Source organism: Hevea brasiliensis, chromosome 8, assembly GCF_030052815.1.
Source record: "Hevea brasiliensis isolate MT/VB/25A 57/8 chromosome 8, ASM3005281v1, whole genome shotgun sequence".
NCBI lineage: Eukaryota > Viridiplantae > Streptophyta > Magnoliopsida > Malpighiales > Euphorbiaceae > Hevea > Hevea brasiliensis.
The window spans coordinates 10160741-10186633 of record NC_079500.1 but is presented as its reverse complement, the minus strand read 5'-3'; the positions used below and the strand labels follow the sequence as shown (position 1 = coordinate 10186633).

Sequence of the window (25893 nt, the reverse complement as noted above, 5' to 3'; positions counted from 1 at the left end):
CATATGTTTGATTAAATTTCTCTTTGAGAACTAGTTATCTCTTTGCTGTCCTCACTTTATTGCTTGCTGTGATTACTTTATTTTGCAACATTTGTGAGTTCTAGTTAGCCATCTTACGTTCCTTTCACAACACATTAGGCCCGAACACCACTTAGTTGCTAGAAAATGTTAGCTAAGATATAGATAAAAGGTTCTTGGTCATACCTTCCACATGATAGACATTTTGTAGTTGCACAGGCCGTGGACTATAGCAAGGAATTATAACAGCTTTGCCAATTTGAGTTATTGGCAATCTTGAGTTGTTGGCAATTACCACCATTTGTCTTCCATTATATTCTGACATTCCTAATAATTTTTCTTTCACCAGTCATATGATTGGAGCAGCCTGAATCCATGATCCAATCTTCTTTATAATTGATTCGTCCTTCGCTTGTGACAGTGAGTGCAATCTCCTCTTGTGATTCAACATTGCTGAATTCCATAGGCTCTTCTTGCTTAATGAACTTATCATTATCGCTTGGCTCTATAACAGCATAGGAAGCTTAAAAATTCCATTCATCTTCAATTTCAACTTTGGACTGTGAGGTTGTCGCAATGTTCCCTTCTGCCTTTTTACGCCAGCAATCTCAAGCATAGTTGCCTCTTTTGCCACACTGTATGGGAAGATACTCAGCAATCTCAAGCATAGTTGGTCATTAACTATTAAACTATGATACCACTTGTTGAAATTTAGAGGATGAGAAGGATAGACTTAAATGAAATTTTTATTATGAAGGGCTAAACTAAAATTTTACAATTCACTTTTTCAAAACCCTTCACATGCACACTACTTACACCTAAAACACTCATACACTCTCACTTGAATACACACGCACATACAAGTGTTTCACACAATCTCACATTCTCCCTTTTACACTTGCACTTGACACTCTTGCAAACCTAGACACACATAGCACGCACTACACATATTTATACATGCTTTATGGCGGTGGATGGATAAATCTAGAGACAATTTTGAGTCGGTGATGAAGTTTAAGATGTTAGTGCCGAGAACCTTTTTGAATGGCATTTCCTATACTTAATGACCAAAGAAAGAGATAATTCTAGATAGAGAGAGAAGCGGTGATGATTCTTGTTAGTTAGCAAGTACGAACATTTTATGGTTTTAGTTGCTAGTTTTATTTCAGGTCATCTACTGAAGACTCCAAGACTAGTTCTTGGAATGAAGAAGAAGAAGTTATTTAAATAGAAATGGGGTTGGAAAAGAAAAATAACGTTGCAATTTATCAGAACAACTTGCCTGAAGTGTGGTGTTTTTAAATAACTTAATTGTGGTAAAAATCAGATTAATTTTTAAAATTATCACTAAATTATATTTAATTGTCTAACAATGTCTATAATTTTTTATAAAGAAATAATTTTCCTTCAAATTTAATGTCAAAAAAAAAAAATATATATATATATATATATATATATATATATATATATATATATATATATATATATATATATATATATATATAAAATAAATCATGCATTCAAATCAAATACAATTATATATTATTATTGTTATTAAAAATTATTATATAAAATCCAAATTTATCCCAATAGTATTACAAATAATTGAATCTCACAACATACATGTAGATACATTAATCTTAAAAGTTTTTGAATTATTTCAGCTCTTGTTTTTTAATTTTTTTTTATGATAATAAGTATTGTAATATCAAAAACAATATAATAAAAAATTTTAAATTTATAAAATAAAAATAATAAAAAATTTTAAAATTATAAAATTAAAAATAACATATAATGAACTTTTAATATTTAATAATACGGTTAATATGATTGTATTTTCAAAATCATAATTAATTATAGACTAAATAATTATTTAGTCCCTAAAATTTATTAATATTACTTAGTCCCTAAAATCCCTTCATCTTTAAAACCCAATTAACAAATCCTCGACTTAGTCAGTCCCTTCATTTTTAAAACCCAATTAACAAATCCTCCCACATTTTGATCCTGTCAATGAAATAGCCATTCCATTTTTTTTTCTCACATTTATCGTTAATTATTTAATAAAAAGATAAAAATACCCTATGTGAAAAATATTTTCTGCAGAAAATATTTTCTAAACCGTGAAAATATTTTTCGTTGTTTGATTATAATATTAAATTAATGATATGTATTTATTATATGTTTGTATAAGTGTTTTCATATTTTAATAAAATTATTAAAATTCAAAAAACGAAAAATGACTTATTCTTTTAAAAAATATAAATCAATTTCTTAAAAATGACTTAGTTTTCTTTTTTACTAGAAAAATATAACAAATTTTTCTGAGTATCTCAGACACCAAAAAATATAAAAAATAATTTTCAAAAAAATATTTTTTAATATTTTTTTAAAAAATATTTTTCAATATTTTTAAAAAAAATATTTTTCATAAAATGACTCGCTCTTTCTTTTCCTCTACCATTTCTCCTCCTCTCTTTCTTATTCACACAAGGCAAGAACCCCACCCACCGGCCGACCCTTGCCCCTCCCCCACTAATCAAATTCGGTTGCCCACATCCACCAACAGACCCTTCACCATCAACACCACCACCAACATCATATACCTTCTCCCCACAATTGACAAAACCAAAGTTGTTACCACCACCGCGAGCAAGCTTAGCTTCAAATGAAGAAATTGGAATGGTAAAGAAGGGAAATAACATTCTGTTTAACCAATCTTTCCAATACACCGGATGTTCAACTTCTGCAACAACAGTCCTTATAGAATCCATTGCTTCGACAGAGGAGCTATTGAAGGATTCTTATGGGTGGCGGTTACAACTATTTAGCGTAGAACAGTTTTCATGCAGCTATGATGTCCTTGGCCGAATTCGCCTTGTTCAGATCCATATTCTACACTACCAATGGGGCATAACCTAGAGCCCTTCTAAACAATAATCAACATCTCTCATCAATTGATAACTTGTTCTCGTTGTTACCGTCCCTAAGAAACTCCTTGCCATTGTCACTATCCTCAGGGATACCCGTGTTGGCACGTGACCCAAGAAGAGCTTCCCCTACAATCTCGTGAGAATGCTTGGTTCATCTTTTCCATTTCTCTTTTGCTTTCTTCTGGAATTGCAGTATAATGCTCAATGGCTTCTGAATGCTTTCCTGCTTGAAATGCTTCATTTACTGCAGCCTACGAGTGAGAATAACACACAAAATAGTGATGTGATAAAGAAATCACCTGCAGGGAATGTCTTTAAGGTCTTAGATATGAACATTATGCTATCTGATGAAAAATAAAGTTCAAGATAATCTCTGTCAAATGCTTTAAAAATTTGTCAAAATGTTGCCTTCTCCTCTCTGTCTAAATATCAGATTTATCAATCCCCTAACATGTCTTCATAACATAGTTAAATTGAATAAATACTAAATGGTTCAATAAAAACCTGCGGTAAAACAGGATTGTGTTCCACTCTTCCTTCAAAGGATACCCCATCTAATCCGTACAGTGACAGCTAAGGGTGTTAATGATTGCGTCATCTTGCTATAATTCCTGGACAAACCACTGAAGGAACAGTACAAGTATCAAACTGGAAAAATTAAAATCAAAGTTATTCCATATGAGTATGGAGTATGATTTACCCTTTTTGCAATCAGTTCCTCTTGCTTTTCTAGTGAACCAATAGCCTCTTCCAGCTTTCCAAGATAGAAGTAGGATTTGAAAGTCAGGTGGCTTCGCCAGAGAGAAAAGGAGTTCTTCATATGTTCACTACTATCCAGATCTGCTGACTGGCAATCAGCATCTATTAGAGGAGAATTCTGCTCAGCAGAATCAAAAGTCTGCTCACATAGCTGAATCAAGATAACACAAAAGTTAACAAAGCTCTAAATAACATTTGGTGCTTTTCCAAGCACATGTAGAACAAACACAAATCAGGAAAAGGGATGTTGCTTTCATTTCAAGTAATTTTTCTGAGAATGGACTTAATAGTCGAAGCCTCTAAAATTAGTCAAAGCACTCCCTGCATCACAGGAAGTTTTCATTTGCAATAGTTCAGCAGAATGTTGCAAGCACTCAAACACTATATGCCATTCAGTAATCAGTACCGAAAAAAAAATGATTAGGTACAAAAAAAATGAACACGTACAGAAACAATGGGCAATAAAAGTTTTACTAGTCAGAACTCCAAACATGTGAGGCATTTATCATTTTGGTCAGTTTTAAATTACACTATATCTATTTGTATGCATTCTCTTCATCTTTTTTTCAGATCATGTAATAATGCAGACCATTAGAGCACTTATTCGATTTAAGGACAGACTATAAGATCCTACTTCCGAAAAAGGAGAGAGAAAAAAGGAGTACCTGCGCCTTTTGTAGTCCCTCAGAGGCTTCAACTGCAATTTTTCGGTCCACACTGTCGCTTCCTAACTGCAAGCACTTCTTGAAATACTCATGCATTTTCAACTTCCCTCAGGGCCAGTTAATAACTTAACAAGAAATTTTATAACAAGAAATAATATTTTAGTCAATATTAAACACCACCCAAACTGAATTCACACAATATTGCAATTCAACCAGATTATGCAATGGAAAAATGAATAAGCCTGAAAGAATAAATTTTGTTGTTGCAAAATGCAGTTTGGAACTTTCCCTTAGTTGTTTTGGAGATTTTATGACCCAAACACACCAAATCAACCCTAGAGACAAATTTTAATTGCTATTGCCTTTAATCACATATTTAACTTAAAGATTTTCTCAACAACAGCTACAATAACATACCAGACAAGCACTGGTTAGTTAGATCAGACAGACATTGAGAGAAGTATAACATCAAACAAAACCATTTGTGTAATTCATTTATAACAGCAAATTCACTACTTGACATCACCAACCCTAAATTGGTAATGCAATTCAATTCAGCCAACTTGACAAAATTGGAAGAGAAAAAAAGTATTATGATATACTGTTTATCAAATTCTTAAGCAGATAATCAGTGCAAAAAAATTAACTAGCACTCATGTGGAGCAAAAATAAACACTACTATCATTAACTAACTCCAAATAAAAAGAACAGAAACAACCAAGGGGGGAATAACTTACTTTGCAGCTCTTACTTGCACCCTGAGAAAATGGGGATCAATTTCAGCAGCGATTTTAAAATCTCGAAGCGCATCTCTCATTCTTCCAAGAGAGATTCATGTTGCTGCACGGTTGCTATAGCACAACATCAATGCCTGAGACAGGTTCTAGTTGTCTTACTTTTAGAAACACAATTTATCCCTTGTGTGTAACAATTCTCTGCTTTAGACCAATCTCCACATGTATATCCTTGGTTTCCCCTAAAATAAACGAAAAGGTTAAGAATGTAATGGAATCAATGCTGAAACAAGGACACTCCATTGTTACAAAAATAAAATGGCCAGCTAAAACCAAATGTAATGTGGCTAGATGATGAGAAAATATTTCAAATCAGACATTTTATAAGCAAATTAGAAGCTATATTGAATTATTACCTTAATCGCCACATTTCACATGCTTCCTGAGCTGCAACAGATGCAGCAGAAATCAAATCAAATTCCTGCTTCACCTCCTGTTCTCTAAGACCCTCAGAATTACCTCCAATTATGTGGAATAGAGTGGATATACTTACTTTCTTGCCCAGAGTAGGGGACAAAGACAATGAAGCACCAGAGAATGGAGTAAACTCTGAAGATGATGATTTATATGAAACTTTTGCATTTGGGCTGCAATTATAAGAATCGTGACCAACTTTAACACTATTCTTCTTTTTATGCTAGTGTTTTGCCGACGGTCTAGCAGCAGAAGCAGCAGCAGCAAAGGTGAAACCAGAACCACCTATATCCTCAGAACTTGCAGGAGAACCAAACTGAATCCTGACATCACTACCTTGTCTCTCAATATTTGTACTAGAACTGGCTCCATTTTCTGCTGAAGTAAACACAATATCATTGATAAAGTCTATTTCCTCATTTGCAGATTTAAAGCTTTCTGTTTCAGCCCAATATATCTAATTTTCTGGAGGATTTTCAGCACCTATACCTTTGTCGGAACAGTAACCAGAACCTTCCTTTTCCGTTTCTCTGAATTGCACATTTCCGCTCCCAGTTCTCACATTTTTCATCTGTTCAATGACTTCGTTTTACCCATTTCTCTGAATTGCACATTCCACTACCCGGAATCCGAATTCCCACCTAAACTACTTTTACCCGTTCCAAAAACAAATGACTCATTCCTATCGCTACCATACCCAAATGCACTGGACTTTGAAACATCCTGTTCAGCAGGGCCGGAAACAGGTCGAAACGGATTAAAACCGGGACAAGCAAAGGTGTCAGCTGCGGATTTGAAATTCTGGGAATTGGATTGCCTTCTCAATTTCATCAATCTCGGCCTCGAGATGGTCTTTCCTGATGATCTCAAATTCTGGGCATTTCCGCTTGAATTTAAAAACCCAGAATTTTAAATCACCAAAATTCGGTTCATAGAGCTTTATAGTGGTGGTGGTGGTTATTCCGATTGAGAATCCGAATACAAACAAGAGGCAATAAAAGACGACAAAAGAGGAAGAGAAATCTGAACGTTAAGATGATGGTTTTGAATAATACAGAGACTACTAATAAGGCAATCAAATCTCACATATTCTCTTCTCCTTAAATTTCTTAATGGGACAATGATTGGGATTGAATCGGGCGTAAAAAATAAAGGTGTGGGCTTTGGTTTTAATAATTGAGAGAGAGAGATTTGAAGCAAAGAGAGATAGGACGGTAATCCAAATCCTAACAGGAAAGAGTTATCTATTTCAACACAAATTACACCAATCCTTCACTTATAAATGGGGCTTCGTTTTCTCTCAGGTAAACTTAAGAGAGTAGCCATTAGTTAATTCTCTCAATAGTTCTTTTTCTGAGAAACAATGCCAACAATGCAATATCATCAATGAGGTCGGAACAGTAATGTGAGAGGAATGAAGAGACAAAATTTCTTGGCAGCAAACCAACACGCATGGGACGATTCAGCAGGTAAGAAGTCCTTTCAACAGGCCAAGAATCGGTTCTGGACAAAGAATGGCCTTTTATGCAAATTATTCTCTCTACTAAGTACTAATATGTACATTGATCAAATCAACTGGAATGCAAAACTCGACCCTCAGGACTTGGAGGAAGCTCGCAGGCAAGTGCAGGACCATAAAAAAAGGAATGATCGCATTTCGCTAGCAGGAATAAAGCCAACAGATTGTGATGAATAGCGAGATAAAGGGTATTGCGAAGATGGCATGAAAGGTGAAGTTGTACCCACAAATTACAAGAGAAAGGCACAACCATTATCACTACTCCAAAACTCTACATCCATCATGATCTAATCTCTAATGATCCTGAGCCACTATCTTCTATCATACTACAGTCCCATTTGAGACATCATTCCACAGATAGTTATATTAATGGTACTCTTTTGTCTCAACCCCATTACCACAACTATATAAAGTTGTCTGCTCTCTTTTTATATTGTCAACCTTCCTAGAATGCCATTTCACAGGCTACGAATATTATTCATAACCTCCAATCTTCTTTAGGGAGTAGAGTCGTACTACGCTCCAATGTCACACAAAGAAGGTGCTATCTTCATTAAACTTTAGGCAATACGTCCACTGTAATGCTAACACTGCCAATGATCTCATACCGGAGACCAGATGATTCCACCAAGTAGGTGTCACCATTACACTGCAATCATAGTAAAAACCTCTAGTCTTGTGCCACTTATGCTCTAACTCTGCGCTCAAAGTAGGATAACTGAGTCACTGACTTTAGTTATCACCCAACTGCAACTTTTGGTGTTCAATCTCTAGGGTCTTAAACCCTAATTAGGAGTTTTCCTAACTTCTCTACAGAAATAAAACTCTATCTTGACATAACTGTACCAAAATAGAGGTTATTTACGAACACCCTAATCATGGTGCACCACGGGGAAGCACGCAGCTCTACACAATAATCCTATGTCGACACTGTAATCTGCAGCTTACAGCATAAATATCGAGAATATTACATAGTTACTACGCTACGTCCCATATACCAGATTTCTCGATCCTCTTATCTCTCTTGAACTCACTAATACTATACACTTACTCTAACTAGGCTATCCACTGATGACTGTTAGCAGTGGTACCCTCACTCCCATCTAGGGCACCTATGCTGTCATAACTCGCCTTTAAATATTAGTACCTTGCACTAGATAGGCACATCATTAGCTCCATACTAACAAAAACATAGCATTTTTTGGAGTACGTATTCTCATGGCAGACCTCAACACGTCTGCTAACTCTACTTCACATCTTTATGTACTTTACGAAAATCAAGACACTAATTGAAGCACTCTTATATTACCCAAAGTATAACACAGAAGCTAGAAACAAGGAGTTATAGAAGAAGATGAAATAGTATTCTATACTCCACATGTGAACCCCTAACCAGACTCTTTTTAAGCCTTAGACATGCATTTCCCATGAATCTGGAGCCTAAACTCTGATACCATAATTGTCACGATCCAACCTATGAGCCGGACCGGCACTAGGATCTGGGCCAGCTTAAAGCCCTCGAGGCCCGTAGTAAGCCTAACTATTCCTTAACCCAATCCTAAGGCCCATATTGAGCCCAATTTCAAGAAATCAACCAGACAAAGTCCGGCCATAACATGGACCATCCAACCGAGAGTTTTTTACTCACCCGACCTGTAAGCACAATATATATAACAATTTGGAGAGTTCAGTTCACCTTCCACATACTCATAACAATACTATTTCAAATGGGAGCTCAGCTCTCTCATTCAACCCAATAATCATCAATGCATACTCATATATCATGCTTACAATTCCAGTTAATTCATACATAACAGATCCATGCGGAGTTCTAGAACAGAATAAAAGGATAAAATACAATTAAATGCCAATAATAGACCTGCGAAGAAGATAGCAGGTTAAACTCAATAAAGGGCCTCATGTATCCTGGAAAAATAGGTGAACATGAGTAAGCGTTTAACTTAGATAGTAAAATACTAATTTTAAGTATAATTTCTATAGCTATCTAAAACTAATGCATCCTAAAGAGTGGAATGCAACACTTTTATAGTTTTCATACAAATCACATCATAAACTATAAAAAGGTAATTTGGAGCACTCACACACTCATAAAATATTCAAACAATACATATATGAGAGTTGATCCCCTATACAGCTTTCTTAATCCAACCTCTGCCAGCGAGTACATCTCAAGCCGAACTTTCTCTTAATAGACCAAATGCGGGGGCCAGCGATATCATCTTAAGCCATGCCTACCCCGACTTATCCATAAAGGATCGGGTCCCAACGAGTCAAGCTCCAGCCGCATCTACCCATCCAGTCCATAACCAATATCACACACTACACACATGCCAACACACGCACACTGCTCCAAATTACCAAAAAACAACATTCATAACATTTCATCAAATAAATATACAATATAAAATGTGCCTAATATTTAACTACATAAATATATATTTATAAGTGATAGATGGACATGCCTGACATATAATAATATTAAAATTATAATTAAAATCAATATTTTACTCACAGACGTAAACCGAAGTCACTGCGGTGACTGGGCAGAGGAGGAAGCCAATCCTGGCCCACCTGACAATTATATTATAATTACTTAATATAATTGACTCAATACAAATTTAAAAAGAACCAAAGACACCCTAAGTTGTGTTGAAAATCAGGCAGAGTTTCCCCCATACCTAAGACCTACCCAACCTGCAAAATGGCTCAAAAATACACTTCTATATCCACAAGTCACACAATCATATCTCAATCACATCACATGGCCCCTCCTGGGCCCATCCAAACTGTCAACAACCACAATTTTGAAAAATTATAATTTAGTCCTTACAACTAACCCTTTTTGTAAAAACTACCCAAATGAGCTCTAAAAATTCTAAAATTTTGCCCCGCGGTCCTTAGCAATATTACTAAGCTAATATAAAAGTAATTATAATTTTCTAACCGCCTACGAATATTTTATGGAATTTTATTCTAAACCCAGCACTATAAAATTGGAGAAACTTGGAGTCCGAGTTTACCTATGCCAATTCTGATGGTTGGAACGCGTTCGGGGGCATCTGAAAATGGTGAGGCAGCCTATAACTTTAATCCGTTTCTGAAGTAATTCCGGCAGCTTATCTGCTCAGCCTGAAATTGTAGATCCGGGCGACAGTTGAATTGCCATGAAACGAAAGTACCTACGCAAAACCCACAACATCGGGGGTTAGACTAAAATATTTATATTTACATATAAAATAATTATTTGAAAATTAGGGGTTACATTCTCCCTCCCTCCTACAGAAAATTCGTTCTCGAATTTTACACAAAGCAGAATAAAGAATTATGAGATTACACTGTGTACAAGTACAGGTACTTGTTGTGCATGTCCTACTCTGACTCCCAGGTACACTCTTCTACCGATTGGCTCCTTCACAAAACCTTAACCATAGGGATCTATTGTGACCTTAGCTACCTCATCTGAAAGTCCACTATGGCTACTGGCTGTTCCTCAAAGGTTAGGTTTTCCTTCAACTCCATTGTATCAGGTTGTAACACATGGGAGGGATCAGGTATGTACTTCCTAATCATGAAAATGTGGAACACTGAGTGGACGTGAGAAAAGCTTGGTGGTAACTCCAACCGATAGGCCTCTGCTCCAACTCTATCAGTAATCTCAAAAGGCCCTATGTATCGGGATGCGAGGTTTCCCTTCTTTCCAAATCTCATAACTCCCTTCATCGGAGAGACCTTCAGGAATACATAATCGCCCACTGTAAACTCTAAATCCTTTTGCCTAGGATCTGTATAGCTCTTTTGTCTGCTGTAGTGTCCTAGCTATCATCATCATTTCATAGCGAAACTCATACCTCAAACCACTCCTCATCTTTTTCTAACATCTTCAGTAGTCACTATACCTCCACTGCGCTTGACTTGATATCTCATAACTTCAATCAGCTTTGGTGCTTACCTCTCCTTCATTGTGTCCTAACGTATCTCTTAACGACTTCAGTATCCATTCCTCTGTTTCAACAATCTCTACTTTCCAAAGACATAACTTATGTTTCTTATCCTATAGTATCCTATGAGATGCTTTCCTGTAGCACCTGTCATAGGCATCTCATTCGAAATTTCTACTTGTTCTATGACCTCAATGGTCAATACCTATGCATCTTCTCACTCCCATGATACTTCGAAATTCCAATCTCCTTTGTGTCATTACTAAGGTCCTTAGACCAACTCTTGTCCATCTTATGCATCTAGTCATGTAGAGTTCCATCGAAATGCCAAGTGTACCTATACCATCTATACTTCTTCTACACTCTGATATGGTATCCTGCAGCACTAGCCTTTATTCCCCTTTATTACCAATATCCGTGGTGTAAGGATGTGACTCATATTGTCTGTTTTACAACGTCTCATGAAACACCCTTCTGAAACAACTACTTTTGCATGCACCTTGCCCAAGATCATTGCTAATTCTGTTGGCCATTAAAGCTTTAGCTAGATCCTCCCATGCTAAAAACATTTTTATCTTCCTAATTCCATGATACTGCAAGCTTCTAACTTACTTTGTGTCACCAAAGAGTTCCTTGTAACAATTCCTACCTATCTTAGGTAATTAGTTGTGTAGAGTTCCACCCAGTCAACACTACTTATCATAGCCTACTCATTTCCTAAAAAGAGAGTTCCTTGACTTCTGCTTAAAACTTCTTACTATCTGACGTGCTTTTGGACACATTGGTACTTAAACCGAGGCTCCATTATTCATTTAGTCTATCATCTCACCATAACTTGTTTTAAACATCTCTTAGTGTGTCCCTAGTATACTTGTTCCTTCTTATTCTCATCATTGTAACCAACTCTACCGAGCTTTTCTCCTATCCTTTAGATCTTATCCACTTCCTTTTCCTATTTCTGCTATTGTTGATATCTTTCCAACTTACTGTACTTATTCTTTAACCTTTGTCCTCTCTCACCCTTATACCTTTTCCTTCAAGGATGTCCATTCCATCATCAACTTTAATCTACTTTTTATTTCTTAGTCCTATCTTGATTACTAGTTCCATCACTTCCAGAATTCTAACATTATGATTGGCTCCTACTAGCATATCCTTCATATTATGTAACACCTGTGATACCATAGAAAATTCTTATTGTATCTTCTTTTCCAACTTGACCATCAGAAGTTATCATTCCCTACCACCATTTGTAGGAAATCGCTCATCATGGTTAGATAGGAGCGCTTGAAACTATAAGTTCCACCCGAACTAATATGGCTATGGGAAATATGTGCTATGCCATAATTCCAGACAAAATACTTCACATATCCATTCTCCTTAACATAACCACACATATTGCCCACAGCTCTCCAAACTTCAACCTCAAATTTACCCATCAGCAACAATTTCATCCACTGTAACTCATCCACAAATAGTACTTCCTTCAGCTTATAGTTCAGAAGGCTTGCAAGCCTTCATAACTAACTCGATTTAACTCCTATCACTATTCTGATCGTCCTTTCATACTTAACATTAGGTACACACTTGACATCATTTCCTTTTAAGGAGAATGTGTACAGACTGGTGCCTACCAAATTCTTAAATACTGGTTCATCACAACATTATTTCCCTTGCTTATGTAGACTTCTACAGCCAAAGGTACGATCTAAACTTGAAGAGAAGGAGAAATCCCCTCCTACTGACATCAATGCACCATTCATGTCTCTTGGTCTTCTCCCTAAAATTTCATCATCTCTATATGAGATATCAACTACAGCAATCCTTCTATTGTACCACCGATTTGCCTAATATATCATCTTAAGATTTTCTATCTCCACTTATACTCCATTTCTACCTTTTTATGCCTATCTTAACTCTTTTGCATCCCTATATTTTACTGTATTCAAGAAGATATCTCTCACTAATAAACTCTTCCAAAATGGATTCCAATCATGCTTACTGTCATAACTCTTATCCTTGTACTTCTCAGTGACTTGTGACTGTCACTCATACATATCTCTTTCTGCTCTATCTCCTTCTGTGGTTCAGTCACTCATTTTCATTTATGTTTCCTTATAAAGTGACCCTATTGGTCATACTAAAAATGTTTATCTAATCCTTGATCGCAGACCCCATAGTTGCTATCTCACCACCTCTACTCAGGTCCTAAGCCTATGTGTCATTTTCCACCATCCTTTTTGTTCATCATGCCTATTTGAACCATTAGTTTTACTTTTATTTAACTTACTACTTATTAATTCACTCCTTTGCCTGATAGAACAGTTCAAGATACCATTGCACATCCTATAACTTTTACTTGCTCTGGTTGCATTCCTTAACTAACTTTCCTCATACTGTTAAAAGTCTAAATAGACTTATCCCATTGCTACCTACTCCATCTCAGAAATAGGAATAGACAGAGTTTGATCCATATCTTGCAACTCTGAACCCCATGTTTTGGCTCCTGACACTGCCCGAACCATAACCTGCTCTAAGTCCTGCACTTTTGGATTCTATATCTTAACAGCTATCCTCACTCATGTACCCTTGTTCTAGGTTTTCTAATATTGCCTTTCAGTTCATCCTATTTACCTTGCTCAGGATGGCACTTTATATACCTTATATCACACTTTGATCTTCATGACCTTGTCCTATTTTTGGCTATTCGGTTTGCTCTTTAATTCATCTCTTTTATCTTACCCAAAGTAGAACTTGACTATTTCATTTTTTAGTGCTACTCTCTTTCTTGATCTGACTATCATGTCAGGAACTTATATTCCTTTACTGTCTCTATCAAGTTATCAACACCTTCATGTTACTCAAAATTGGTACTCTAACCACTCTGGCTGGTACTTCTACCATCATTCGAATTTCTCTCCTGTTGCATCTAAAACCAACTATCCAAATTTTCATTTATATATTTCCTTTTATCTACTGATATTTTATGACTTATTTTGGCTGACTTGCAGTCATTGTCCTTTCCTCTGTTTAACTCTAAACTACCCTTTAATACCTCAAGGAGGGAATCTACAAGATCCTTTTTTTTTTTCCTTTACTACTCCAAAGCTCTGCATCCATCATGATCTGATCTCTTATGATCCTCACAACGAAAATTTTACTCTTACTAAGGGGATACCTGAGCCACTATTTCCTATCACACTATAGTCCCATTTAGGACATCATTCCACAGATCGTTATATTAGTGGTACTCTTCTGTCTCTCCTCAGAAAACATTACTATAATCTACTGTATAACTGACTGCAAGAGAGGTACTACCTCAACCCCATTACCACAACTATATAAAGTTGTTTGCTCTCTTTTTATATTTTCAACCTTCCTAGAATGTCATTTCACAGGCTACGAATATTATTCATAACCTCCAATATCCTTTAGGGAGTAGAGTCGTACTTACGCTCCAATGTCACACGAAAAAGGTGCTATCTTCATTAAACTTTAGGCAATACGTCCATTGTAATGCCAACACTGCCAACGATCTCATACTGGAGACCAGATGATCCCACCAAGTAGGTGTCACCATTAAATTGCAATCATACTAAAAACCTCTAGTCTTGTGCCACTTCTGCTCTAACTTTGCGCTCAAAGTAGGATAACTGAGTCATTGACTCTAGTTATCACCCAACTGCAACTTTTGGTGTTCAATCTCTAGGGTCTTAAACCCTAAATAGGAGTTTTCCTAACTCCTCTGCAGAAATAAAACTCTATCTTGACCTAATTGTACCAAAACAGAGGTTATTTACGAACACCCTAATCATGGTGCACCATGGGAAAGCATGCAGCTCTACACAATAATCCCATATCGATACTGTAATCTGCAGCTTACAGCATAAACATCGAGAATATTGCATAGTTACTATGGTACTTCCCATATGCCAAATTTCTAGATCCTCTTATCTCTCTTTAACTCACTAATAATATACACTTACTCTGACTAGGCTATCCACAGATGACTGTTAGCAGTGGTACCCTCACTCCCATCTAGGTCAGCTATGCTGTCAAAACTCGCCTTTAAATACTAGTACCTTGCACTAGATAGGCACATCATTAGCTCCATACTAATAAAAATATAGCATTTTTTGGAGTACGTATTCCCATGACAGATCTCAACACGTATGCTAACTCTACTTCGCATCTCTATGTACTCCACGAAAATCAAGACACCAATTGAAGCACTCTTATATTACCCAAGGTATAACGTAGAAGCCAGAAACAAGGAGTTATAGAAGAAGATGAAATAGGATTCTATACTCCGCATGTGAACCCCTAACCAGACTCTTCTTAAGCATTAGACATATATTTCCCATGAATCTGGTGCCTAAGCTCTAATACCATAATTGTCACGACCCAACCTATGAGTCGGACCGGCACTAGGACCTGATCCAGCCTAAAGCTCCCGAGGGCCGTAGTAAGCCTAACTATTTCTTAACCCAATTCTAAGGCCCATATTGAGCCCAATTTCAAGAAATCAACCGGACAGAGTCCGACCATAACATGGACCATCCAACCAGAAGTTTTTGACTCACCCGACCTATAAGCACAATATATATAACAATTTGAGGAGCTCAGCTCACCTTCCATATACTCATAACAATACTATTTCAAATGGGAGCTCAGCTCTCTCATTCAACCCAATAATCATCCATGCATACTCATATATCCAGTGTTATCAAGGCGAAAGGCGACACTAAGGCGATAGAGTATTCTATTGCCTTAGGCGAGAGGCGAGAGGCGAGGCGAGGGCCTTTTTGAAAAGAGGCGCCATAACCTTAATTGTTTAAATTATATATATATATATATATATATATATATATATATATATATATATATATATATATATATATACTTTTAAATAGTTGATAAGTAAAAAAACATATTAAAAAGAAAAAAAATATGATTTACACTATGTTTATATCTAAAATAAGAGAAATTGAAAATAGTGCATACCTGTATTTCCAGCTTAAGTATAAGATACAAGTGAAAGTATGAGATCAGAAATTAAAATATATAGCATAAGTAAAAACACACATAATAATAAGAGATGTTAAAAAAAGAAATAGTTCATACCTGAATTTTCAGCAGATGTATATGATAAAAGTGACGCTATAAAATTATACATAATAAATAAAAAATTAGAAATAAGTCATAAGTCACATAATAGAAAATATAAATTATAGAAGTTCAGACATTAATACATAAAAATAAGTTGTAAGTCATAATAAACAAAATGCAATAAGTACATAAAAAACTTATAACTAAAACTACTCATCATCAAGTAAACTTCCGCAACATATTTAGAACTCCTGAAGAGCCATATGTGAAATCAGTAAGCTCAACAGCTTTGCGGAATGTTTCTTTGAAAACACGGATCTTAAAGATATCCTCCAACATCAAATCTATACAATGAGCTGCACATGGAGTCCAGTATAGATGAGAAAAATTTGTTTCCAATATTCTCCCTGTCATAAACAAGTAGAAAAATTCATTCCATTAATAATAAAAATAAAATGATATTTTTTTTAGTAATATAAAAATTTAAATAAAAATTTTACCTGCTGCAACATTATTTGATGCATTATCTATAATAACTTGAACTACTTTTTCAGGACCAATTTCCATCAATTCTTTCTCAATCAAACTAGCCAACAATGCCGCTGTCTTTGATTCATCACTTGCATCAACTGATTTAATAAATACACTTCCCTTTGGACTATTAGCCAAGAAATTAATCAAGGTTCTCTCTTTTCTATCCGTCCATCCATCACACATCAATGTACATCCATAATTTTCCCATTCTTTTTTATGAGACTCGAGAAGATCATTTATGATTTGCACTTCTTTGTTAAGTAACCGAACTCTAACCTAATGAAAACTTGGAGGTTTCATTTCTTTCCCATAATTTCCAATTGCTCGAATCATTTCCCCAAAGCTATCATAATTCACAGCATTAAAAGCTATTCCCACATCATACATCCATCGTGCTATGGCAACACAAGCACGCTCCCTTAACTCCTTTTTAGCTGGACTATTTTCATCAATGGTAGTTTGCCTCATATTTTTTCCCAAAACAGCAGGTCTAGGGGAAAAATAACAGTCAATAGGCCCTCTACTACTTTGTGGTGGTAAAACTTTTGATTTTTTAAAAGCACTAGTACCTGTAACTTCCAGTACTTGCCTTCTTCTTTCACTGCCAATTTCTTGAATCAACTCTTCCTCTTCCTCATTTTCATCTAATCCTAGTACTTCAACATCATCAAATTCAGGTGGTCTTTCCATATTCATGATTGATTTTTGCTCTCTTTTTTTAGCAATGAATTCCTGCATTTGATTCCTTACATCTTCTGGACATTTTGGACACCGAATTACATTTTTGTAACCTCCAGCAAGATGTTGCTTGATTCTATTAATTCCTCCTTTATAAACTTTCATACAGTACATGCATTGAAGATCATTGGTATTGTTTTCACTAACTTGAATTACATGTGCCCATCCTGGGTCCGTTCTTCTACTACTAGCAGAAGATCCAGATGTATTATTCTTATCACCCATTTATAATCTAACAAAAAAATTAATAAGAATAAAAAATAAATTAATTAACAACAAATTAACAATATCCAATATATATTAAATAAGTAATTAACAAGAATAATAAGTAAAAAGTAAAACAGTAAACTAATTAACAACAAATTAACAATGCCCATATAAATTAAACAATTAATTAATAAGAACAAAAAGTAAAATCATAAATTAACAATGCCTATATAAATTAAACAATTAATTAATAAGAACAAAAAGTAAAATCATCAAATTAATAATAAATTAATAATACCATATAAAATAAACAACTAATGTCTAATTAACAAGACAAAAGTAAAACTAATTAATCTAACAACTAATTAACAATGATAAGAAGTAAAAAGTAAACTAATTAACAACAAAGTAATAATGTCCATATAAATTATACAATTACTTACTAAGAACAAAAAGAAAAATAATCAAATTAACAATAAATTAATAATACCTATATAAAATAAACATCTAATATCTAATTAACAGGAAAAAAGTAAAATTAATCAAATCAAAACTAATTAACAATAATAACAAGTAAAAGGTAAACTAATTAATAATAAATTAACAATACCCATATAAATAAAATAATTAATTAACAATAATAAAAAGATAAAAAATTAAATTAACAATAAATTAATAATATCTATATAAAATAAATAAATAATGTCTAATTAACAAGGTAAAAGTAAAACTAATCAAATTAATAAGAATAACAAATAAAAATTAAACTAAATACCAACAAATCAACAATACCCATATTAATTAATCACAAATCAACAATACCCATATTAATTAATCAACTAATTAAACAAGAATACAAAGTAAAATAATCAATTTATCTACTCAACTCAACTCAACTCAACTAAGCCTTTATCCCAAAAATTTGGGGTCGGCTATATGGATTCGCTTTTTCCACTCTGAACGATTTTGAGTTAAATCCTCAGAAATGTGTAATGTTTCTAAGTCATGTTGTACTACTCTCCTCCAAGTCAATTTAGGTCTACCCCTTTTTTTCTTTCTATCCTCTAACCTAATGTGCTCTACTTGTCTAACTGGAGCCTCCGTATGTCTACGCTTCACATGACCAAACCACCTCAATCTCCCTTCTCTCAACTTATCTTCAATTGGCACTACTCCTACCTTTTCTCTAATACTCTCATTACGGACTTTATCTAGTCTAGTATGGCCACTCATCCACCTTAACATTCTCATCTCTGCAACTCTTATCTTAGATGCATGCGACTCTTTCAGTGCCCAACACTCACTACCATATAACATAGCCGGTCGTATGGCTGTACGGTAAAATTTTCCTTTCAATTTATTGGGAATCTTACGATCACATAAAACTCCTGTAGCACGTCTCCACTTCAACCATCCGGCTTTAATCCTATGACTAACATCCTCCTCACATCCCCCATCTACTTGAAGGACTGAGCCTAGATATTTAAAGTGATTACTTTGTAACAGTACCACTCCATTCAAACTAACTCCTTCCCTATCACCAGTTTGGCCTTCACTGAACTTGCAATGCATGTATTCTGTCTTCGTTCTACTTAACTTAAAACCCTTTGACTCTAGAGTACTTCTCCAAAGTTCTAGCTTTCTATTGACTCCTTCTCGTATCTCATCTATCAGAACAATATCATCTGCAAACATCATGCACCAAGGAATACGCTCTTGTATATGTTTCGTCAGTTCATCTAAAACTAATGTAAAAAGGTAAGGGCTTATGGCTGATCCTTGGTGTAATCCAATTGAGATCGGAAAATCTCTTGTGTCCCCTCCCACTGTACGCACAATAGTAGTTGCTCCTTCATACATATCTTTCAATATTTGTATGTACCTAATAGATACCCTCTTTTGTTCTAACACATTCCATAAGACCTCTCTTGGAACACTATCATAAGCCTTCTCCAAATCAATAAAAACCATGTGTAGATCTTTCTTCACATCTCTATATTTCTCCATCAAGCTTCTAATGAGAAAGATCGCTTCCATAGTTGAACGACCGGGCATGAAACCAAATTGATTGAGAGAGATAGAAGTATCATGACGTAATTGATGCTCCACCACTCTCTCCCACAACTTCATAGTATGGCTCATGAGTTTAATTCCCCTATAGTTTGAGCAACTCTGTATGTCTCCCTTATTTTTAAAAATAGGTACTAAAATACTCTTCCTCCATTCATCAGGCATTTTCTTTGAGTTTAGAATCTTATTAAATAATTTAGTTAACCATGCCACTCCCCTATCTCCCAAATACTTCCACACTTCAATTGGTATTTCATCGGGTCCACAGGCTTTACCCACTTTCATTCTCTTAAGTGCTTCCTTTACTTCTAAAGATCAAATCCTTCTAGTATAATTTACATTCTTTTCTATTGTTCTATAATCTATATTCACGCTATTACCATTTTGACTATTGTTAAAGAGATCATTAAAATAATTTCTCCATCTTTCTTTAATATCCTCATAACTTGATTGAGATATTGACATTTCCTTTCTCTACTCCTTGCTAGTCTATAAATATCTTTCTCCCCTTCTTTAGTTCCAAGTTTCTCATATAACTTTTCAAAGGCCTGTGCTCTTGCTTAACTAATTGCCTTTTTTGCCTCTTTCTTTGCTATCTTGTACTGTTCATATGCCTCATTATTATCACATTTAGGTAATTTCTTATACCATTCCCTTTTTCTCTTCACTGCCTTTTGTACTTCCTCATTCCACCACCATCTCTCTTTTGAGGGTGGTCCATGTCCTTTAGACTCTCCAAGTACTTTTCTAGCTACTTCTCTAATTTTTGATGCCATCTGTATCCACATATCATTGGCCTCCATATCTAGCTTCCATACTTCGGACTCGAGAAGCTCATTTTTGAACTTCACTTGCTTTACTCCTTTGAACTCCCATCACTTTGTTCGAGCTACACTATTTCTTCTGACCTTAATTGAATTGTTCCTAAACTTGACATCCAAGACCACCAACCTATGTTGACTTGTTAAAGCCTCTCCTGGAATGACCTTGCAATCCTTGCATAGAGCTCTATTTGTCTTCCTGGTTAAGAGGAAGTCGATTTGGCTTCTATGTTGCCCACTTTTGAAAGTCACTAAATGTGACTCTCTTTTTATAAAGTAGGTATTTGCTAGTATTAGGTCATATGCCATAGCAAAATCCAGGATGCTTTTTCCCTCCTCATTTCGACTGCCAAAACCAAAACCTCCATGAACATTCTCATAACCTTGTCTATCACTTCCTACATGTCCATTCAAATCTCCACCAATGAAAACATTCTCTTCATTCGGTATGCTTTGCATTAAATCATCCATATCTTCCCAAAACCTTTATTTACTCTCACTGTCTAGTCCTATTTGTGGGGCATAAGCACTAACTATATTTATTGTTTCTCCTTCTAGTACTAGCTTTACTAGTATAATTCTATCTCCTACTCTTTTCACAGCTACTACTGCGTCTTTCAATGTTTTGTCTATGATTATACCCACTCCGTTCTTGTTTCTCTCCTTTCCAGAAACCACGCTTGTACTCGAATTACCCACTTTCTTACTTTTCTCTCCTACCCATTTAGTCTCCTGAATGCAAGCAATATTCACCCTTCTCCTTTCCAAGGTATCCACAAGCTCCATTAATTTTCCTGTAAGTGATCCAACATTCCAAGTACCAACCCTGATCCTCCTCTTATCCTGCTCCTTCCTAATTGGTTTTCTTCTATGATATCTTCTATTGTTTTCTATATCTATCTTGTGTTCTGTTCCACTATTTGTTCTACTATATGTCCTATGGACTAACTTCTTTATCCACACCCGTCCATGATGTGGGAACCCTTGCTTACTTAACACCACACCCGGGCGCCGGCATGGCGCGTCGCTTTCGGTGAACGCTCTACACCCTTGCATATTTATCACTACACCCGGGCTCCGATGTAGCGCGTCGTTAGTAGAGGACACCCCAACGTTTATATCATTTGAATCCATATCATAGGGTGTAACGAAATTTTTACGCCGGTTGTCACCTACCGCAACCCTCCAACTTTATCGGGGCTTGGGACCGGCTAAGCGCAAACTACTTAGGCGGAGTTAAAATAATCAATTTATCAATACCCATAAAATTTAAATAATTAATTAATAAAAATAAAATAATTAAATTAATAAACAAATAAATAGTTAATAATAACTAATTAATTAAGAGGAGAAGAAAAAAAAAAGAAAAAATAAAAAGGGACTGCTGAAAGGAGAGGAGAGAAAAAAAAAAAAGAAAAAATAAAAAACAGTGCAGCAGGAAAGGGACAGGAAAGGGACGTGCAGTAGAAGAAAAGTGAGATCGAAACAGAGGAGAACAGCAGTAGAAGAAAAGTGGAGAGGGAGAGAAAAAAAAAAAAAAAAGAGAGGGACATGAGAGCGATCAACAGAGCAGCGGCAAGCAGCGCAGCAGGAAAGAAAAAAAAAAAAAAAGGACCTGAGAGAGAGATCGAACAGAGGTGGAGAGGGAGAAAAAAAAAAAAAAAGAAAGGGACGTAAGAGAGAGAGAGATCGAAGCGGGAGAAGAAGAAGAAGAAGAAGAAGAGAGAGAGCGAGAGAGAGCGTACCTGTTGTCGTCGTGAAGTCGAGGTTGAGCCGTTGAAGAGAAAAGCGTCTTCGTGAGGTTGAGGAGAAAAGTGTATCTGCTGGTGGAATAGCTGCATCAGGTACGCAGTTTATTGACTTTTTAATTTAAAATAAAAAAAAAAAACCACTTACCGTTGCTGTGAAGAGGCGTTGCCTCTCGCCTCTCCGGCCGAAGGCGTCGCCTCCTCCAAGCCGAGTCAGGCATTCCAGTCGAGGCGACAGAGGGGCGCCTCGCCTCGCCTGACGCCTCGCCTGGGCGCCTCGCTCGCCTTTGATAACACTGCATATATCATGCCAATAATTCCAGTTAATTCATACATAACAGATCCAAATGAATATAACACTAATAATAATAATACATGCGGAGTTCTAGAACAGAATAAAAGGACAAAATACAATTAAATGCAGATAATAGACCTACGAAGAACAGAGCAGGTTAAACTCAATAAAGGGCCTCCTGTATCCTAGAAAAATAAGTGAACAGGAGTGAGCGTTCAATTCAGAGAGTAAAATATCGATTTTAAGTACAATTTCTATAGCTATCTAAAGCTAATGCATCCTAAAGAGTGGAATGCAACACCTTCATAGTTTTCATACAAATCACATCATAAACTACAAAAAGGTAATTTGGAGCACTCACACACTCATAAAATATTCAAACAATACATATATGGGAGTTGATCCCCTATATAGCTCTCTTAATCCAACCTCTGCCAGCGAGTACAACTCAAGCCAGACTTTCTCTTAATAGACCAAATGCAGGGGCCAGCAAGATCATCTCAAGCAGTGCCTACCCCAACTTATTCATAAAGGATCGGGTCCCAGCGAGTCAAGCTCCAGCCGCATCTACTCGTCCAGTCCATAACCAATATCACACGCCACACACAAGCCAACACACGCACACTGCTCTAAATTACCATAAAACAACATCCATAACATTTCATCAAATAAAGATGCAATATAAAATGTGCCTAGTATTTAACTATATAAATATATATTTATAAGTGATGCATGGGCATGCCTGACATATAATAATATTAAAATTATAATTAAAATTAATATTTTACTCACAAACGTAAACCGAGGTCACTGCAGTGGCTGAGTGGAGGAGGAAGACTGTCCCAGCCTACCTGACAATTATATTATAATTATTTAATATAATTGACTCAGTACAAGTTTAAAAAGAATCAAAAATACCCTAAGTTGTGCCGAAAATCTGACAGAGTTTCCCTCATACTTGGGACCTACCAAACCTGCAAAAGGGTTCAAAAATACACTTATATATCCACAAGTCACACAACCATATCTCAATCACATCACATGGCTCCTCCTGGACCCATCCAAACAGTCAACAACCATAATTTTGAAAAATTATAATTTAGTTCATATAACTAACCCTTTTTGCAAAAACTATCCAAATGAGCTCTAAAAATTCTAAAAGTTTGTCTCGCGGTCCTTAGCAATAGTACTAAGCTAATACAAAAGGAATTATAATTTTATAACTACCTACAAATATTTTATGAAATTTTATTCTAAACCCAGCACTATAAAATTGAAGAAACTCGGAGTTCAGGTTTACCTATGCCAATTCTGACACTTGGAACGCATCCGGAGAGTCTGAAAATGGTGGGGTAGCCTATAACTTTGATCCAGTTCCGAAGTGATTCCGACAACTTATCTGCTCAGCCCGAAATTGTATATCTTGGCGACGGTCGAATTGTCACGAAACGAAAGTACCTACCAAAGCCCACAACACCGAGGGTTAGACTAAAATATTTATATCTACATATAAAATAATTATTTAAAAATTAGGGGTGTTACACAATTGCTGACTGGGAGGAACCTTAGCACATGCCTATAAACCCACACACACACACGTCCACAACCGATGTGGGAGCCCGAAGGATCTGTCCTGGGCACACCCCACATGGGACCTCAACCAGACCACATCGGCCCACCCACAAACAGCAACAAGGCCTTTTGATATTTTTTGACAGTAAAGTGAAACACACGCACACACGGAAGTATAGGAGTTACTGTATCAACACTCACACCCAGGCAATTGCTGACTGGGAGGAGCCTTAGCACATGCCTATAAATCCATACACACACACGTCCACAACCGATATGGGAGCCCAAAAGCTCAGTCTGTATCCATGATTTATCTTCAATAATATGTCCATTTCAATAAAAAAAAATTATGTCATGTATGGTAGCAGATTGCTTATGTTGGTAGAAATTTTATAGGGGTCCGGTGACTTTGACTCTAGGTCTATTTTTTGTGTCCCACATAATTAATGAATATAGTTCATGGACCTCATCAATCGGCCCTCGGCAGCCAACAATCTCAATTATTATTTAGAAAATTAATTATAGTAATACCTAATTCCTATATACTTTTTTTATAAATAAAAATTATAAGTGTGAGGGTATGACCTAACTTGTATAAGTTTTCTTATAGAGTTGAGCTTTCAGGCTCCCACAGCAATAATAGAGCGTATGTGTGTATAGTTTATATACATTAATATGTCGTGGTAAAATTGTCATGATTTTATTAAGGGGTATGTCATATCCTTAAATCACGTGTATCTCTATTTTTGAGAAAAAAAATTATTTTATTAATTAAAAAATTAAAAGAAAAATAGCATCAACACATCCAATTAAAACCAGGTTAATATAGACTATCCTTTACATCTAATCTTAAAATATAAGATATTAAGTGAAAAAAATCTAGTACTAAAATATGTAATGTCCATGTAAATATGCAGCTTTGAGTTAAATAGTCGAATTTAAAAAAAAAAATTGAATTATTTGTTTTTTCAGTTGTTGCAGTAGTAATCTTTTTTTATTGCTTTTGTTCAACAAAACAAATTATCATCATTAATCACAATAGAGCAGCATACAGTAAGCTTGATAAGGACTCTTTACAATATGGTCAAGTAGCCCAGCAAGTGGATGCATGTCTCTATTATAATGTAAAATATCACAGACTTCCAAGTCACAATTAATTCTCCTCTCTCCGTTCTGAATTTTCAACATGCATGATAATGAGTTTCATCATTTTCAATATGCATGATAATGAGGACCAATAACGTACAGCACGCATAGACTGCCAATCTTATAGCTAGCCACAAATTAACAACTCAAGATAATGAATCATGATTAACGAAAGTAAAAACTTTATAATGAATAATAAAAAAAAATATTGTTTGAATTAATAAATATTGGCTTCCAAAATCTTGCTTCCTGGGTATCTAATGGTCATTTTCGCTCAAGTAAAGGAGAGACTACTTTGAGATGTTTGATGGGATTTGGCCAGCAAAGTAAAAGAGATTAAGGATGCAGCTGTGAGTTATTAAAATGGTTATCCGCCAGGCTAAAGGCTGATGGAAGAGTACTGCTAGAGGGATTTTCTTTTTTCACAAGATTAATTGTTTTAGAGTTTGGAAGTGTCCCTTTAAATAATATCTTTTCAAATAGGGCCGTGGGCGTTATTTCTGCATCCAACACTGATTGATTCTACCGCTGAAGTTGAAGGAACCATAGAGACCGCTACTAATCCACTTCTTAAGTCAAGGCCAATCACATG

At 35.6% G+C, this 25893-nt stretch overlaps 1 protein-coding gene across 8 annotated transcripts; it reads right to left on the bottom strand.

Moving 5' to 3' along the window:
- Nucleotides 1-2701: 2701 nt before the first annotated feature.
- Nucleotides 2702-24777, bottom strand: LOC110663798 (uncharacterized). Of its 8 annotated transcripts, XR_009150556.1 has the most exons (10): nucleotides 23884-24777; nucleotides 22437-23557; nucleotides 22286-22360; nucleotides 16671-17674; nucleotides 10144-16577; nucleotides 9636-9694; nucleotides 5113-5351; nucleotides 4376-4500; nucleotides 3456-3861; nucleotides 2702-3202 (listed from the first exon to the last, which is right to left on the bottom strand). XR_009150556.1 is itself a non-coding variant. In XM_058151235.1 (5 exons), the coding sequence occupies exons 3-5, from the start codon at nucleotides 4469-4471 to the stop codon at nucleotides 3035-3037; spliced, it is 474 nt and encodes a 157-aa protein (XP_058007218.1). In that variant the 5' UTR covers nucleotides 4472-4500; nucleotides 5113-5351; nucleotides 9636-10078; the 3' UTR covers nucleotides 2702-3034. The 8 variants fall into 8 exon arrangements, 3 of the variants coding, with proteins under 3 accessions (XP_058007218.1, XP_058007216.1, XP_058007217.1); XR_009150559.1 differs by lacking the exon at nucleotides 9636-9694; XR_009150557.1 differs by lacking the exons at nucleotides 9636-9694; nucleotides 10144-16577; nucleotides 16671-17674; ... (1 more) ...; nucleotides 22437-23557; nucleotides 23884-24777 and adding an exon at nucleotides 5526-9574 and having other exon boundaries at nucleotides 3456-3574; nucleotides 3652-3861.
- Nucleotides 24778-25893: the final 1116 nt, after the last annotated feature.